Here is a 15,983-nt window from a genome sequence, read left to right as displayed (position 1 = left end):
CTATAAAAATCATTGGAATGATTGGAATCATACAATAATTACATTTCTATCATAGATCAGCGGACAAATATATTTTTTATTTTTCATCGTTATTTGTTTTTTACATTTCATGATGACACAGGGGAGGCACTGCCTCCCTTGTCTCCCCTGACCGCATGTCACTGGTCTTCAGAAAGTTTCTGTTTTGTTTTCCTCATCAGTCAATGGATGTTTTGGAGAAAGAAGAAGGAAAATGTCGACCTCTGGGATGTGGGTGATGCATCCGTGCTGAATATGCTCGTCCATCTCAAATACCTCAGTGATGTCAGGTGAGCAGAACTCCCACTTCTATTTGACATCGCTCACCTCAACATCTGGACTCACGGTGGCTTTCTGACTCTTTCAGGACCAACCAGGACTTCAGACTGGTTTTCCTGTTCCAGGAGGAAGCTGAAAACTTCATCAAACTCTTCATCCAGAGCAAGCCCAGAATGTTGCAGTTTCTGACTGACCTGGAGGGGAGCGCCGTCCAGCTAGACAACATGAAGCGTGGGGCCCAGATCTCCACTGTGGCAGGCAGCTCTGTGGGGGCGGTTGGAGGGGTCCTGTCCATCGTGGGTCTGGCTCTGATCCCTGTCACAGCAGGCGTGTCCCTGGCTCTCACCATGGCTGGCGTGGGTCTGGGGGTCACCAGTGGGGTCAACAGCGTAGTCACCACAGTTACGAGTTAAGAGTTGGGCGTCAACGCCACTCATCAGAAGAAAGCCAACGAGTTGTTCCAGAGTTTTATGGATGACTTGCAGAACCTCCAGGGGTGCCTGGAAAGTGTGGCCACAAGCAAGGACAGCGTCAACCTGGCCAAGGGCAGCAAGAGTGAGGTTTCCCAGCTCATCCGGGCACGAGCACGGCTCTGGCGCTCTGAACTGGAGTCATGGCAGAAGATCCACGATTCCCTGCAGAGAGGTCTGCTAACGTCCCAGGACAGCGAGAACCTGCTGAAGATGCCCTTTTACCCCGTGGAGGAGATGACCAAAGGGAAGAAGACGTTCTGGCAGAACCTCAGTCTCTTTCCCCCTTTGTCATAGTCCTAGCATTGGCCTGACCAAAGATGAGGATTTCTCAGTTAATTAAATGGATCATTGACTGCACATGATTTGATTTCTTTCGATTTCAATACTAGATTCAAGACTGTCTTCATATTTATACCAATCTATACCAAACCGTGCTCTTGCATATCAAATGAATCATCTACTGTGTTCGATTTACTTCATTTTAATACTTGAATTATTTTTGTATTTTAACCAATTGGTGTTCATTGTCTACATTGTCTGATCTACTTTTAGAAACAATGAACTGCTTTATTTAACTAAACGTAATATTTGATTATACTGTGACGGTAATATCAAGGTGTTGCTCTGTTAAATTGTTTGATCTGTTCTTACTATGCATAGTTAAGTATTTCATGTATACTAATATTGCCACACTCCTACAATAAAGACAAAAAACCTTCCATGTTTTGGTCATCTGACGCATTCATCACATTCCTGTGACTCTTTACCCCAGAACTTTTATTAATTTTATGTTAGGGTCAGGTGGGGACTGTCAGTCCATTCATGATGATGCAGATTGATGAGGATGATGACACTTCCATTAGCGTCCCAGATATGCAAATACACATCCTAGCGAACACTGACATGTCCATCAGGGTCTATTTCATACACCCCCAGCCCAATAACACACCCTGTTTACACCCCCAGCCCGATAACACACCCTGCTTACACCCCCAGCCCGATAACACACCCTGTTTACACCCCCAGCCCAATGACACACCCTGTTTACACCCCCAGCCCAATAACACACCCTGTTAACACCCCCAGCCCAATAACACACCCTGTTTACACCCCCAGCCCAATAACACACCCTGTTTACACCCCCAGCCCAATAACACACCCTGTTTACACCCCCAGCCCGATAACACACCCTGTTTACACCCCCAGCCCAATAACACACCCTGTTTACACCCCCAGCCCGATAACTCACCCTGTTTACACCCCCAGCCCAATAACACACCCTGTTTACACCCCCAGCCCAATAACACACCCTGTTTACACCCCCAGCCCAATGACACACCCTGTTTACACCCCCAGCCCGATAACTCACCCTGTTTACACCCCCAGCCCGATAACACACCCTGTTTACACCCCCAGCCCGATAACACACCCTGTTTACACTCCCAGCCCGATAACACACCCTGTTTACACCCCCAGCCCAATAACACACCCTGTTTACACCCCCAGCCCGATAACACACCCTGTTTACACCCCCAGCCCAATAACACACTCAGAGTACCTTCGGTCAGGTAAAGGTGCTCTCAGAGTACGTGTGTACTGTATCACAAGCTTCATTATGATTAAGAAATAAAGCCTCTGCTGATGACCCTGGTGTCTCTCTCTCTCCTTATGGTGAATGTGCATATCTGTCTTTTGATGTACCTGTTAATGCTCTAGCATTGTGTCCAACCACAACACACACATAAGTACATCAGAATCTTAGAATCTTTCCTTTTCTAAGTCAACGCGCACCTCCCTGTGCTATAGCTTTGTTAGGAAAACAAACAGGACAGTTACACTCCAACTGCAATATAACTTGTTTATTGACAATGATCAGATACAGTAGAGTGTTCCGGACGGTAGTGAGTCTCTGTGATGGTCTTCTCTTGATATCCACTCAGCCCAGCGAGTTCCAGCCAGGTGAGAAACTCCTACATTTCTGGCTCCTTGGCAACGGTCCTTACGTTGTCCGGGAGAAAGTGGGCCAGGAGACCTGCAGGGTAGAAGAACCGAGAGGCAGGAAACCAGAACAAACATCCCACATCAGCCTCCTGGAGATCCTCCAGGCCGCTGGGTCCAAGTGTCCTTGAGCAAGACACTGGACCCCAAGCTGCTCCCGGTGAACAGGCTAGCCTTGCATGGCAGCTCTGTCGCTGTGGGTGTGTATGAGTGGGTGAATGAGAGGCATAATGTAAAGTGCTGTGGGTGCCGGGATGGGCGGCTGTGGCTCAGAGGGTAGAGAGAGAGTTCTATCCCCAAATCCTCCAGGCAGGCACGTGCACAGATAGACCCCTAGTGGTGCTCAAGCACCTGCCCTTTTGCCCTGGATGAGAAAAGTGCCCCTTCTGCTGGAGCCCAATTTTTTCTTCATTCATCAATATTTAGGAATACAAATTACTCTCTCTGTCATCAATTCCCCCCAAATGTGTTTTGATATCTGACGGGGCATTTATTTGAGTTCTTGTGAGAATTTCGTCCTGACATGCTCCGCGGCGCTCACAAGCCCCCGCCGCGCCCCTCCCTCCTCCTTCTCCACTTAGTGCTCATGCAGTGCTGAGCACCAGTCCAAACGGCTGCAGCCTACTTCTTCTCTGACCCGCAGCATCAGACAAACAGGTAATGACGGTGTTTGTGCAATCCCCTGACGTTGTTTGATGATGAATTAACCACAACATTAGCGCCGCTGAAAGAATTACGTCGCAACTGGTCCGACGTTTCCTAACACCACTAGGGGTCTATCTGTGCACATGTCAATGGGTGCCCTTTTTTTGGTTTGAGCACCTGCCCCCAAAAATGTCTGTGCATGTGCCTGCCCACAACCAAGTCCGATGGTACAAAGTTTTGCCGGTTTGGCAGCTACACAGGCTTTCATCAACCCAGGCTAGCTATGCAGGCTCGCTACACAGGCTTTCATCAACCCAGGCTAGCTATGCAGGCTCGCTACACAGGCTTTCATCAACCCAGGCTAGCTATGCAGGCTCGCTACACAGGCTTTCATCAACCCAGGCTAGCTATGCAGGCTCGCTACACAGGCTTTCATCAAACCAGGCTAGCTATGCAGGCTCGCTACACAGGCTTTCATCAACACAGGCTAGCTATGCAGGCTTGCTACACAGGCTTTCATCAACACAGGCTAGCTATGCAGGCTCACTACACAGGCTTTCATCAACACAGGCTAGCTATGCAGGCTCGCTACACAGGCTTTCATCAACCCAGGCTAGCTATGCAGGCTCGCTACACAGGCTTTCATCAAAGGTTCAACTCTTTGTTTTCCTCTGTAGCGGCTCTGCTGATGGACCTCACCAAAACAGGTAGGCCAGAGAAAGTGGTGTGGGGGTCAGAGCAGGAGCCAGCCTCCCATTCTCTGAGGCACAGACACACCAGACCTCCAGGTTTGTACTGAGGCACAGACACACCAGACCTCCAGGTTTGTGCTGAGGCACAGACACACCAGACCTCCAGGTTTGTACTGAGGCACAGACAAACCAGACCTCCAGGTTTGTACTGAGGCACAGACAAACCAGACCTCCAGGTTTGTACTGAGGCACAGACACACCAGACCTCCAGGTTTGTACTGAGGCACAGACAAACCAGACCTCCAGGTTTGTACTGAGGCACAGACAAACCAGACCTCCAGGTTTGAGACTAAGACTGGACTCAGTCAGTCTTGTCCCAGTAATTTGACCCCGAGGAGCACCCATTCTCACTCTCACTCTACTTAAATGTATCAGTAGGCCGTCCTACTGGCTCCCAGACATCTTGAATGTCTTGGCGATGGACTTTCGAAGCGCACGGAACATTCGTACGTGTAGAGGACGTCTAGGGGGCTCCTGCTTGGTCTCGTGGTCCTTCGACAGCTCCAGATTGGCAGGCGAACCACACTTAGTCCCTGTGACAAGACAACATTTAAATTGGTGAATTTGAAGTTAGGCTTTGTCAGAGTAATTAGCCAAATCTACAGGATCACTTTGTGATCCATTAAGAATGACAGGCAGTGATGGTCGCTCACCAGGTGTGACGTGAGAGCTGGGGGGAAGCTCCTCCTGGGCTGAGGGCTTCTTGGGCTCCGTCTTTCTCTTCAGGAACTGCAGGGGAAAACACAGAACATGCTGGAATCTATGGAAACTATGACAACACCTCTCAGTCCACCAAAGCATCAGGATTAAGAACAACAACAGCCACTCAGTCCCAACACTGCCTCTTCATTCTGTACTCCATTACATGAATAACCAACCCATGGTCATTCATTCTGTACTCATACGATATACTATAAGCTCTGCTCTAAAAGCTCTATTACATAAATAACCCACCTTGTTCTTGAAGAGCTTGGCTTTCTTCGGCAGGCTCCACCACTTCAAGCCCTTCCTAGCCTTTCTCGTCGCTCCTGCAGAGGTCGACGCTGTCCCAGCATCCATGATGACCGCTGCAGGGCTGAGCTCACCGAGATCTTCCCCAGGACACGGAGCTGCAGCAGCAGACTCACACAGAGTGTCCATCACTCTCTCCGTCAGGATCCTGACCGTGCGGTCCAGGGTCTCCTGGCAGGCCAGGCTGGAGGTCGAGGGAAGGTTCAGCTCAAGGCTCTTCTGCAGCTGACTCTTAACCGAGCTCTCAGCAAAGCTGTGGATGAGCTCCTGTCTGGAGGGCATGGGGGGGCTTTCTGGCAGCATCAACTCTGACGTGCTTCTGGTGGAGCTCACGGGGCTCTGAAGATGCAGGCCGGTGGTGGCTGTCTGCCGGCGGAGCCGACGGACGTTGGCGAGCAGACTCTCTGAGGCGTTCTTGATCTGGAGCGCGTCCAATCCGGCGGAGTCCAGTCCTACGGCGGCGTTGGAGACTGTTGGACCCTCTTCGTCCTCACATAACTGGCTGAGATTCTCCAGTATGGAGTCCAAGAGGGCAAAGGTCAGGAGGCCGTCCTCACTCCTCTTCAGTTCAGCAGTGGAGCACTCTGAAGCTGCTACTTCTGCTCTCATGGCACTGAGAATCACCCCAAGGGTCCTCTTGGTCCAAGAGAAGGACGCCTTCGGAGGGATGATCTCAGATACACGTTCTTCAAGAGCCGACAGCTTGTCTGCAGCTTTCTGCAGGGTCCTCAGCGTGCTGTCATAAAGCTGCTGGCTGGAGGAGTGGACCTGCTCCCAGAACTTCATGCCACCAGATCTCGCCTTTGCTGAGGCCTTGTGCTGCTCAACCACCTCATGGAGATCGTCTAGGATCGCACCAAGCAGGTTCTCGCAGTTCTCAGAGGAGACCAGCAGCGATGGACGCTCTGAGCTCTCTGGATTGGCCGCATGAGGTGAGCCACGAGGGGTCGCCGGCTGGCGAGAGAGCTTCTGAGTCGCTCTCCTCAAGGCCTGCTGGAACACATCTTTCCCTTTGATCACGTACTCTTTTATGATCGTTCCCACTCGCGTGTCATGAGCCAGGCTCTGCCCAGCTGCGGGTGGGCCCTCTGGACGTAAGAAAATCAAGGTCTCCAGGACCTCGGTGGTTCTGTGTCCACTCCCTGAAAGGAGGGAGTCGACAAACAAGGAGCGGTAGATGTGGGAGAAGGACATCTCCGGACGCCTTAGGATCAGCGAATGATCCAGGATGGCTGAGATGCCTTCGACGAGCTCATCGATTTCCAATTCCTCTACGGCCTTGTTTAGACAGGCCAACATCTGTTCGTTGGCCAGCTGCTGAAGTTTGGTCAAGCCTTCGTTCTTCACGCTCTCCCGATAGCAGAACTCACTACTTATGGCTCTGCAGGCTGCTGTCACCGTGTCGACAGACCGGATCAACAGAAGCCTGATGAGAGACGGGGGCAAACTTTCCAGAGACGTCTCGTTCATCAAAGAGACGCTCTCGTCTGCCGTCACATCTCCCATCCTGGAAGAGCTCACCAGGGGCGTCAGTATGGCCGCTGCCTTGCAGACCATCTTCTTGACTTCAGAGGAAACATCCAATGTGTCCCATCCTGTGAGGGAGGAGCTGTTCCCTGCTCTGGATGATGAAGACTGGCTGTCCAGCAACTCAACAGCACTCTTCATGGATCCAATGATCCCATCGACCAGGTCACTGGCCAGGGAATGTCCAGAGCGACCGCTCCCCAGATAAGGGATCGTGACCAAATCCTCAGTTCTTGATTGGCTGGATGGCGATGTGGACGAGCTCTCCTTCCTACACGGCCCAAACTGCTCCTCCAGCTTCAGCTCCACAGCCTGGACAACGTTGGTCCTCGACATGGTGGTCAGGAGCTCTCCGAGGGACCTTCCAGAAGACAGACTGCTGCTCCCTGACCTCCTCAGCAGCGGTAGAGTCTGCACGTCGGCACAGACAGCAGAGAGGAAGTAGCTCACAGAGGAAACGGTAACAGGCCCTTGAGCTTCTTCTTGGATTGCGGCCCTGGCTGCTAGGATGTTGCCGATGACCGGCACGATCACCTCAGCTGCCACAGAGCCCAGACTGGCCTTGGCCTCCACCTGCAGATCCGGAGAGGGAGTTCCACTCTGTCTGCTGAGCGCCACCTGGCTTTCTGCGTCAGCCTGCAGCATGGCGGACACTTTGGTCAGCATCTCCTGGGATAGCAGCCCAGCAGCTGATGTGCTGCAGGTCTGGGAGTCTGGAACATCTCGGCTGGCGTCCAAGCGAGGCAACATGTCTGGCAGCCTGTTGTTGATCAGCTGCAACACCGCACTGATCACAGAGATGGGCAGCTTGGTGTGGCTCGACAGGGCTGAGGAGCAGGCTGTCTTCATCGCCCTCTGGCTGCCAGACGTGGTGCTGCTGCTGGCTGTGCCGGGGGGCATTCTCTCCACTCCACTGACGCCCTGGGAAGTGGACGCAACCTCCAGGGCTTCCAGCTGGTCTTTTGACCCAGTGGCGGGTACTGAAGGAGCGGGCAGATCCGAGGCCTCGACCAGGTCCATGTCCTCCAAACTTAGAGGCCTCACGGTCAACACCCTGATGAAGGTCCCCTTGTCTCCAGACAGACTCCCCTCTCTTCTCTCGTTCACCCCGGGCTGAGATGAGTCTTTCTTATCTTTCTCCATGTCTCTTCCTCAGAGACTGCCTCAGGTCACACTTGCTGTTGCAGTCCGATTTGAGAGAGAGGCTTTTACACCTGACCCCTGAAAAGGCAGACTTTTCCAAAGAACACAGAGAATGTAATTACTTTTTCAGAATAATCTAATATCTACCTACACATATCTACATGAAATCATTTGTCTTGGAAATTTAAACCTTACTGAAAAAGTTGTTACAACTTGTCCAAGAAAATGTTCACGTAAAACTGAGCACAGTGATCAGAACCATAGACATATATTACATATGTATTATATATATGTCTATGATCAGAACAGCCTTTTGTAGTTTATTTGATGAATTATGTCATAATACAGCAAACGTCATCAAACAGCAGACAGCACAATTTGAAGATATTTACTTTTCCAAAGAACACAGAGAATAGGCTACAATGACTTTTTCAGATTAATGTATAAACTACCTTCATATCTACCAGAGAACATCGTCTTTTATATTGAAACCTTACAACTTTAAAAAGTCCCCATATCTCCTAGGTGCAAAACAATCTGAACATTTACTTACATATATAATATTTCTGTGTTCCAATACGAATTCGTCAAGGTGAAAGCGTCGTATAGATCCAAATCCTTGTCCAAGAAAACTTTCTATAAGAAATGAGAGCAGTGATCAGAACGGCCTTTTATAGTTTATTTGATGAATTACGTCATAATACAGCAAACGTCATCAAACAGCAGATGGCGCTCTTTACACCCGGTCTGTTTAGAGTCCAGGCCGTGGTCTCTTATCAGTGTTAAACAGGGGCCAACATTTAATTGTACATGAACTGTTTGAAAACACTTTTTGAAAACGGAAAATGTAAGCCCTCACACACTTTGTATCAAGAAAAATATATTTAACGTCTGCATCCACTGTTATATGGGCGGAATTCGGGTAGCCTGGAACATTGGGTAATGGGTAATGTGGGACACCTAAACTCCACAAAGCGTTTTCTTCCCCGCTATGACAATGTCTAGTCCACTGAACTATGACTCTAGGTTTAGCATGGATGTTATGTGACTGAAATCACAAAACGTGATAGGTGTGGTACGTGATAGGTGTGGTGTCACAGAAAGGGTCAGCACTATTCAATCAGGGAGCTCCGATGAAAAAATGCATGGAAAAAATGCTAAATTACCCGAATTCACCTTATATATGGGAGTCAGATGGCTGAGCGGTTAGGGAATCGGGCTTGTAATCAGAAGGTTGACCAGGTGCTGGTTCGATTCCCGGCTGTGAAAACCAAATGACGTTGTATCCTTGGGCAAGGCACTTCACCCTACTTGCCTCGGGGGGAATGTCCCTGTACTTACTGTACTGTAAGTCGCTCTGGATAAGAGCGTCTGCTAAATGTAAATGTATATATATATATATTAAAGTTGACCCATCCACATTGGAAAATAAACCGACGCCTCTGGTGTTCCATATTGCCTGCTTTAATTGTGATTTTCCCATTTAGAACAATCAGGTCTATTTTGACTGGCTATCCTCGTGTGTAAGGGCGCAGCCACTTCACCGTTACACAATAAACCCCGCTGATATGAGACACTCCACGGCTGGAGATTCAATTTTGATTTGCCGGTGCCAGCCTTGGTGTCTATTCTAGCCTCTAGCAGCGTTTACTTAAATGACAATTTGGCAGCATGGAGTAATAATCCCTCGTGCCCTTATATGGTTTAGTATTTGATGTGCATGCACAGATCATAGACCATTGAAAAGCCAATGTCAGTAATTTCTTGACCTCATTTTAAGCTCCACCCCCTCATTCAACAGGTTTATATTCCAGCTCCCACGCAGTTTGCATCCCACTGGTGATTGTTTCTCAGTCTCTCTCTGTCGCTGTTATCTGTCCTCCTATCGTTGAACTCCAAACTAAAGGTAATGCAATGCAGCTATAGCACTGGTAATCGTTTGCTGCACCACTTCACGTATTGTGCATGTATGTCAAATTATTTTGAAACATAGCCTATTCATGTTATGCTCTTTTAAAAAGTTGGCTAATTAGTGTACTCGGTTATAACTAACTTGAATGAATTAGTTTATCACCATACATCGTTCCTCAACAATTTAACTGGATTGGCTCGAGGGTAATTGTACTTACTGGCAATAATATGCAGGTGGTTTGCAAATCAACCTGTGCTTCATTTTGTCAATTAAATTGATGCAGCGTGTCAACCTAGTCTGCAAGTGAACTGGGTTGTTGGGAATTTTTTGCTAATCCCGAGGTTTTCGTTCGACCACTTATGTGCCTTATCCAAGTCACTTTGAAACGATTATAATTAATCTTTGTCTTATAATAATTGAAAGGTAACAATTGGCTCGTAACAGTGAAAGAGCTATGAAGCCGCTTAACTATCAATGACGGGCAGTTCCGTTTAAACTCTGCGTTGCAGTTATCTTACAAGCGTGGTTGCCAAATGCGCTTTTGACCGGCTAAATTCCCAGCACGCAGTGTGTAGTGCAACATTCCTTGACTTGTGTCACTGACGGCCAACAAATGTATTTTAGCATGCACACATTTGTAAGACTATAATGGGACCATACCGAAGTTATCGCTGTTCTAGCTCTGTAGCCAACTACATATCCGTTGTTACAGTAGCTCGGTGACGTTAGGCAACTTGGCCTAACATCAGCTGTATCAGGGTAAAAGGAGATTGAAGGCTTGCCCCAAGCTGTGTTTGTGCTGAATAGGCAGTGAAATGAGTCCTTGGTGGAATGAGCATGTGGAAATGTTTTCCACGGGGGTAAGTGCCAACTGGACGACTGACGGATAAGAATAGCACATATTTGGCTAACCATTTCCAGTGACAGCTGCCACACGAGTCTATAGGTGACCAGTAATGACCTTCCTGTATCTCCCCAAGCGGTTCAATTACTGAGCTGTGACTTAAGGTCAAAGCGGGATGACTGGTGCATTGAGGGACCACTTCCTATAACCATATCAGGTGACCCAAGTTCAGACTGGAATCTGCGGCGCCACTGGTCTCCATCCTTTGCTCTTGACTCGTGTTTCCGTGTTTTGCCAAGCAGCATCTTCGCGAGCTAGATTGACCTGTTCTGGTTTGCGAGGTGGGCTCACGCCTCTGTCTGGTTTCAGCACCATGGCCGAGAACAAGGAACAGACTTTCATCGCCATCAAGCCCGACGGCGTGCAGAGGGGGCTCGTGGGAGAAATCATCAAGCGTTTTGAGCACAGGGGATACAAGCTCATTGCCATGAAGATGGTCCAGGTGTGTTGATGTGACTGTGTTCATTCGAGAGGGGGGAGGTAATCGCATGTGAACTCCAAAACCAACCCTCTCCATGTTTTGAGTTATCAGGTGTCAGACTTTTGACCCAGCTGGGCTTCTGTTCATGTCATATTGTAGCCATCTGAGGAGCATGCCAAGCAGCACTACCTGGACCTGAAGGATCTGCCCTTCTACCCCAGCCTGTGCAAGTACCTGGCCTCCGGACCAGTCGTCGCCATGGTAAGCACCTGTTCATGTTCTTCTCCCTGAGTTTTATTTGAGGTCCTAGTTCTCTTAGCTGAGGCCATTTTGAGAGTTTGATTGGTCGGGGTTTGAAGGGCAGTGGTTCTCTGACTAACGCCGGTCTGTGCTCAGGTTTGGGAGGGTCTGAGTGCCGTGAAGATCGGCAGGATGATGCTGGGAGAGACCAACCCCGCCGACTCCAAACCAGGCACCATCCGCGGAGACTTCTGCGTCCAGATCGGCAGGTACGTGAGCCGGTCCAACACCGCTGACCGCTGCTTGACCAGTACACTGCAAAAACACCCCATCAAATAACTGCAACATTTTGTCTTTTTTTTTTTTTTTTTTTAAAGCTTGCTTGGGTTTGAAACGAGTACACTAGGCTGTCAAACAAGAGCATTTCACTTGATCCAAGTGACAAATGAAGTCACTAGAGAAGCCATTATACTAGGAACAAGTCAAACACTAGTTTTAAAAACCAGATAACCACACTCGGGTAGATGTAGAGTTTCCGTCCCACTGACTACTGCTTGATCAGTAGCAGGAGTTTAGCCCAGAGCTCCTCTTGTAGGGCACTTGACCAATACAGGCTGAGGCCCCGATGCAGTGACCTGGGTTCGAATCCAGCTGGGGCCATATATGCATATCTCTCTCCCCAAAAATGCATCTTAAACAGTCCAGCTTGCAACCCCGACCTCGTGTAAACCGAGTCATCTGACTGGCGTGTCTCACTTCTGCAGGAACCTCATCCACGGCAGCGACGCCCTGGAGACCGCCAAGAAAGAGATCGCCTTGTGGTTCAAGGCTGAGGAGCTGATCGCCTACGAGAGCTGTGCCAAGGGCTTCCTCTACGAGTAGATCCAGAAGACTGACCCAGCTAGCTGACCCTCCCCGCCCACACCCACTTGCAACTCTGACGCTAGAACTCCCCAGCAACACACTGAAAGCTCTAGAACTTTATACCGACGTACTTGTCAATAAAATAATCATGGTTTACCTGATCTTTTTCTTCTGTCCTCATTTTAAGATGCATTAGTTGACGTATGCTTTTACGAATGAGTAAGTGACGAGTAGAAGGGGCATGCAGCAGGGGCCCAGGCAAGATTCCAACCCAGGTCACTGTGACAAGTCCTCGGCCTACATCGTACGTTCACTTCTCTGAGCTACCAGGGTGCCCCTGTTTTGCTAACTTTGTGAGCTGAAATGTTTAGATGTTTCAGGAACATGTTACTGTATAACGTAGTGAATACATGTGCGGGAGGGAATGACTGACACCTAGACTGGACATGGTATGGAAAAGATCTACTCAATGCTCAACTGAAGTTCTGAAGCTGGGATACCGGTGCAACAATACACGCGTCAGAAATAACAAGCAGGATAGCTGATACTTGAGGCTGTAATGCCAAGCCATGCATAGGCTGAGTGGGTTATGAGATATGAGGGCAGACTGCGTGTGTTCCTGCCAGGAGGTTAGGGGGGGATGGCAGATAGCGAGGATGGCATCCCAGTGTCACTGCCAGGCTGCATGTGAGTCTGAACAGGTGGTTATTCAGTTTGTCCTTGAGGGTGATTGTCAGGGCTGTGGATGATGGATGGGCTAGTCCCCACGTGCGACAGCAGCTGTGTCGTGGGGTCTGGTAAGGGGTGAGGGGCAGACCACATGCAGCCGTGTTGGGTGGAAAGGGTTTGCCAGATAGAGGGGCCAGGGGTGCGTTTCCCGAAAGCGTCATAAGCCTAAATTGATCATAGGACGAATCTTAGTTTTACGCGCCGTTCCTAAAGACATCGTAGCTAAAGTGTCTCTTGAAAATTCGTAACTCTTGAAAGCGCATAGATTAGCCTACTCCTTACGAGCATGTTTGGGAAACGCACGTAAGAAATATTGATGGTTTCGTTATTTTGCTCGATCGTTGCTACGATCCATCGTTATCGGGAAACGCAGCCCAGGTTGAAAAAAAGTCCAGCATATAATGTGAGGAAAAGGAGCGAACAAATGTTAGATAAAAAACAGGTTACTACCCAACCAGTGAAGGCAGAGGTGAAGCCAGGAAGTGTTAACTGCTCATCTGGCAACATAGCAACTGAACCACAAAAACATCTCGTCAAGTAATGGAAAAACTACTCCCAAGTAGACTAAGAATAAATGTTATGCTGTTATGTAGGTATAACATAACTGTTACTATAGTTACTCAACTTAGTGTACATTTACAGTAACAGGGATAACCAACACACCCTTTAGTACTGCACTTTTATTCAGTGTAAAAAAAGTGAAGTGAATAATTTATTTTACACTTAATTTTCTGTCCACAACCATGCTGCAAAATTGCAATATTAAAAATGTTAATTGAGAGTAAACATCTACATTTCTTATATCTTTAAACATTTGTACATTTGATACAGTTTAGTAAACTTTATGCTCACAGCACATTGACCATGGAAACGATATACTCACAGTAAAAAACAAATGTAAAAAAACGAACCCGAAACGGACAGACGTACTGTTAGACTCCACAAGTGCCATGCAAAGAAAACATCTTGACATAATACATTTTCTTTTATCTAATCTGTAATTTTATCCAAAATACGTTAACAAGACCCAGATTTTTCCACCAATTGTCACAGTTTATGAAATCATTCCATTCTTAATATAAGATCATCACTTTATCAAATATATATGTAGCACCATGATACAAATACAATAGATGAAGAGATGTCACATTAGTAACAAGCGCACACACACACACACCCATACTACATCCTCACAAACCCAAGTTAGACGTGAACTACAAGCCCAGCCACTGGCACACAGGAACGAGAGGACTGAAGACACGGCTACATGCAGCTGACTTGATGTGGGCACTCTCGCACACACACACACACTCTCGCACACACACTCTCGCACACACTCTCGCACACACACACACTCTTGCACACACACTCTCGCACACACACACTCTCGCACACACACTCTCACACACTCACACACACGTACATTAATTTCTGAAGAGCCCTAGTGTCCACTTGTGCGTTTCGTTTTGACCGTAATTGGGGACCAGCTCTTCCACCCCACAGGCTTGACACCGCGGTACTTGCTATCATCCATATTCTAAACACGGAGAAGAGGATGGTGATAAGAGGATGGTGCCACATGTTTTACCCTCAAACAGTCATGCCATATATCAAAGCAGCAACACAGATGTACGAAACATGTCCAGAATTTGGTCTGTTCCCGAAACACATTCTGTGGATATTGAAAATTAAAAAGGAATACAAATTTGAAAAGGAGAGAAAGGGGAACACTATTGAAAATGAAGTTATATTTTCTGATTGTTTGTGTGACTTGGGTTTTAATGGGATAGTATATTTTAGAAGAACACACGCACGCTAGCTAGACTATTGCTTTATGATTACTACAGGTGATCAAATTACCTGTAGTAATAAAATACAAATGTAGCGCCGGTTTGGGTTCTAGTCCAAGGCCTTGTCATACAAAACATACAGTCAACTGCAAGAACAGACACCGGACATAGCTAAACATTTAACATAACACTTGCTTAAGGAAGTTGAAACCGAACATCTATACATCCAACAGTGACGTATGCGTAGGTTATCCTTACAAAACATATTACCATTCCAGAGAAACAAACACATTAAGGAGAGCCATTGTATCACAAGCGTTTTCCATAGGTCTCTGTGTGTCTGAGGTGGCTGTAGCTAGTGACGTGCAGTGTGGGGGTGCTGGACTAACACATTGAACTCTTCCACCTGCGTCTGATTTCAGCATGCCGACAACAAACAACTTTCTCGACCACCATTACGACACTAAAGCCTATATAATACAAGAGGATTTCCTGAGAGTAAATTATCAATCTTACCGATATAGACATTGAAACAGGGGAGTGCATTCAGATGTGATAGAAGTAAATTATTGTATATAATATGGATAAATTCCTTTCTTAAATGTTTGACGTGGAAATCTTAAAAAGAAAAAAAATCGTTTTGTTGTAAATTGCCTCTGTTGCTATATACTATATTGTTCTGTTTATATATCTTATATATTTTCTCTAAAATATATTCTGACAATCTTATAACTTGGCTCCCACTACTTGTGTGGGCCTGTGTGATGGCTGGTTAGTGATGGCCTGATACTGTTATTCACTATTTTAGATCTGGCAGTTCCTTACAGCCTTAAAACCATCGCTCTAAAAACGTGCACTTGCCCTACAGCACACTTTAGACCACTTCTTACAGAGGAAGATCAAACATTAGCGACAGTTATAAGTCTATAGGTTTCAACATAAGGATGTTGTGTTGATGATGTCGGCAGTGATGATACATGGATCATACAGACATGTTGGCTCAGCTGAATACTTCTGTAAATATTCATATGGCTCTCTATCATAACATCTTCTCTGTAGTTATGCTATAGGCTTAATATAACATTCAACTAGATAAAAGAAGACCTTTCATACTGATGTGATCTACATTTGCATAAGAATGTTAGACCCACTGAGCCTCCATAAACCTCCATAACAGCGACTCTTATCTCCAGTTAAACTGTCGAGTGAATATATAAAGCAGGGGTCTCCAGCCCTGCTCCTGAAGAGCTTCCTGGCTGGAGGTCTCCAGCCCTGCT

At 47.5% G+C, this 15,983-nt stretch overlaps 1 protein-coding gene and 1 pseudogene across 1 annotated transcript; both read left to right on the top strand.

Annotated features, from left to right (window-relative positions):
* The first annotated feature begins 204 nt into the window (after window positions 1-204).
* On the top strand, window positions 205-1,064 carry LOC136937632 (apolipoprotein L3-like; annotated as a pseudogene).
* An 8,601-nt stretch (window positions 1,065-9,665) lies between these two features.
* On the top strand, window positions 9,666-12,348 carry LOC136940430 (nucleoside diphosphate kinase B-like). The gene is made up of 5 exons (XM_067232576.1): window positions 9,666-9,752; window positions 10,972-11,104; window positions 11,243-11,344; window positions 11,480-11,592; window positions 12,088-12,348. Exons 2-5 carry the CDS (start codon window positions 10,976-10,978, stop codon window positions 12,203-12,205), a joined length of 462 nt encoding a protein of 153 aa, XP_067088677.1. The 5' UTR covers window positions 9,666-9,752; window positions 10,972-10,975; the 3' UTR covers window positions 12,206-12,348.
* Window positions 12,349-15,983: the final 3,635 nt, after the last annotated feature.

Source organism: Osmerus mordax, chromosome 3 (genome assembly GCF_038355195.1).
Source record: "Osmerus mordax isolate fOsmMor3 chromosome 3, fOsmMor3.pri, whole genome shotgun sequence".
In the NCBI taxonomy this organism is placed as follows: domain Eukaryota; kingdom Metazoa; phylum Chordata; class Actinopteri; order Osmeriformes; family Osmeridae; genus Osmerus; species Osmerus mordax.
The sequence above is the reverse complement of the archived record's forward strand: the minus strand, read 5'-3'. Positions and strand labels throughout refer to the sequence as shown.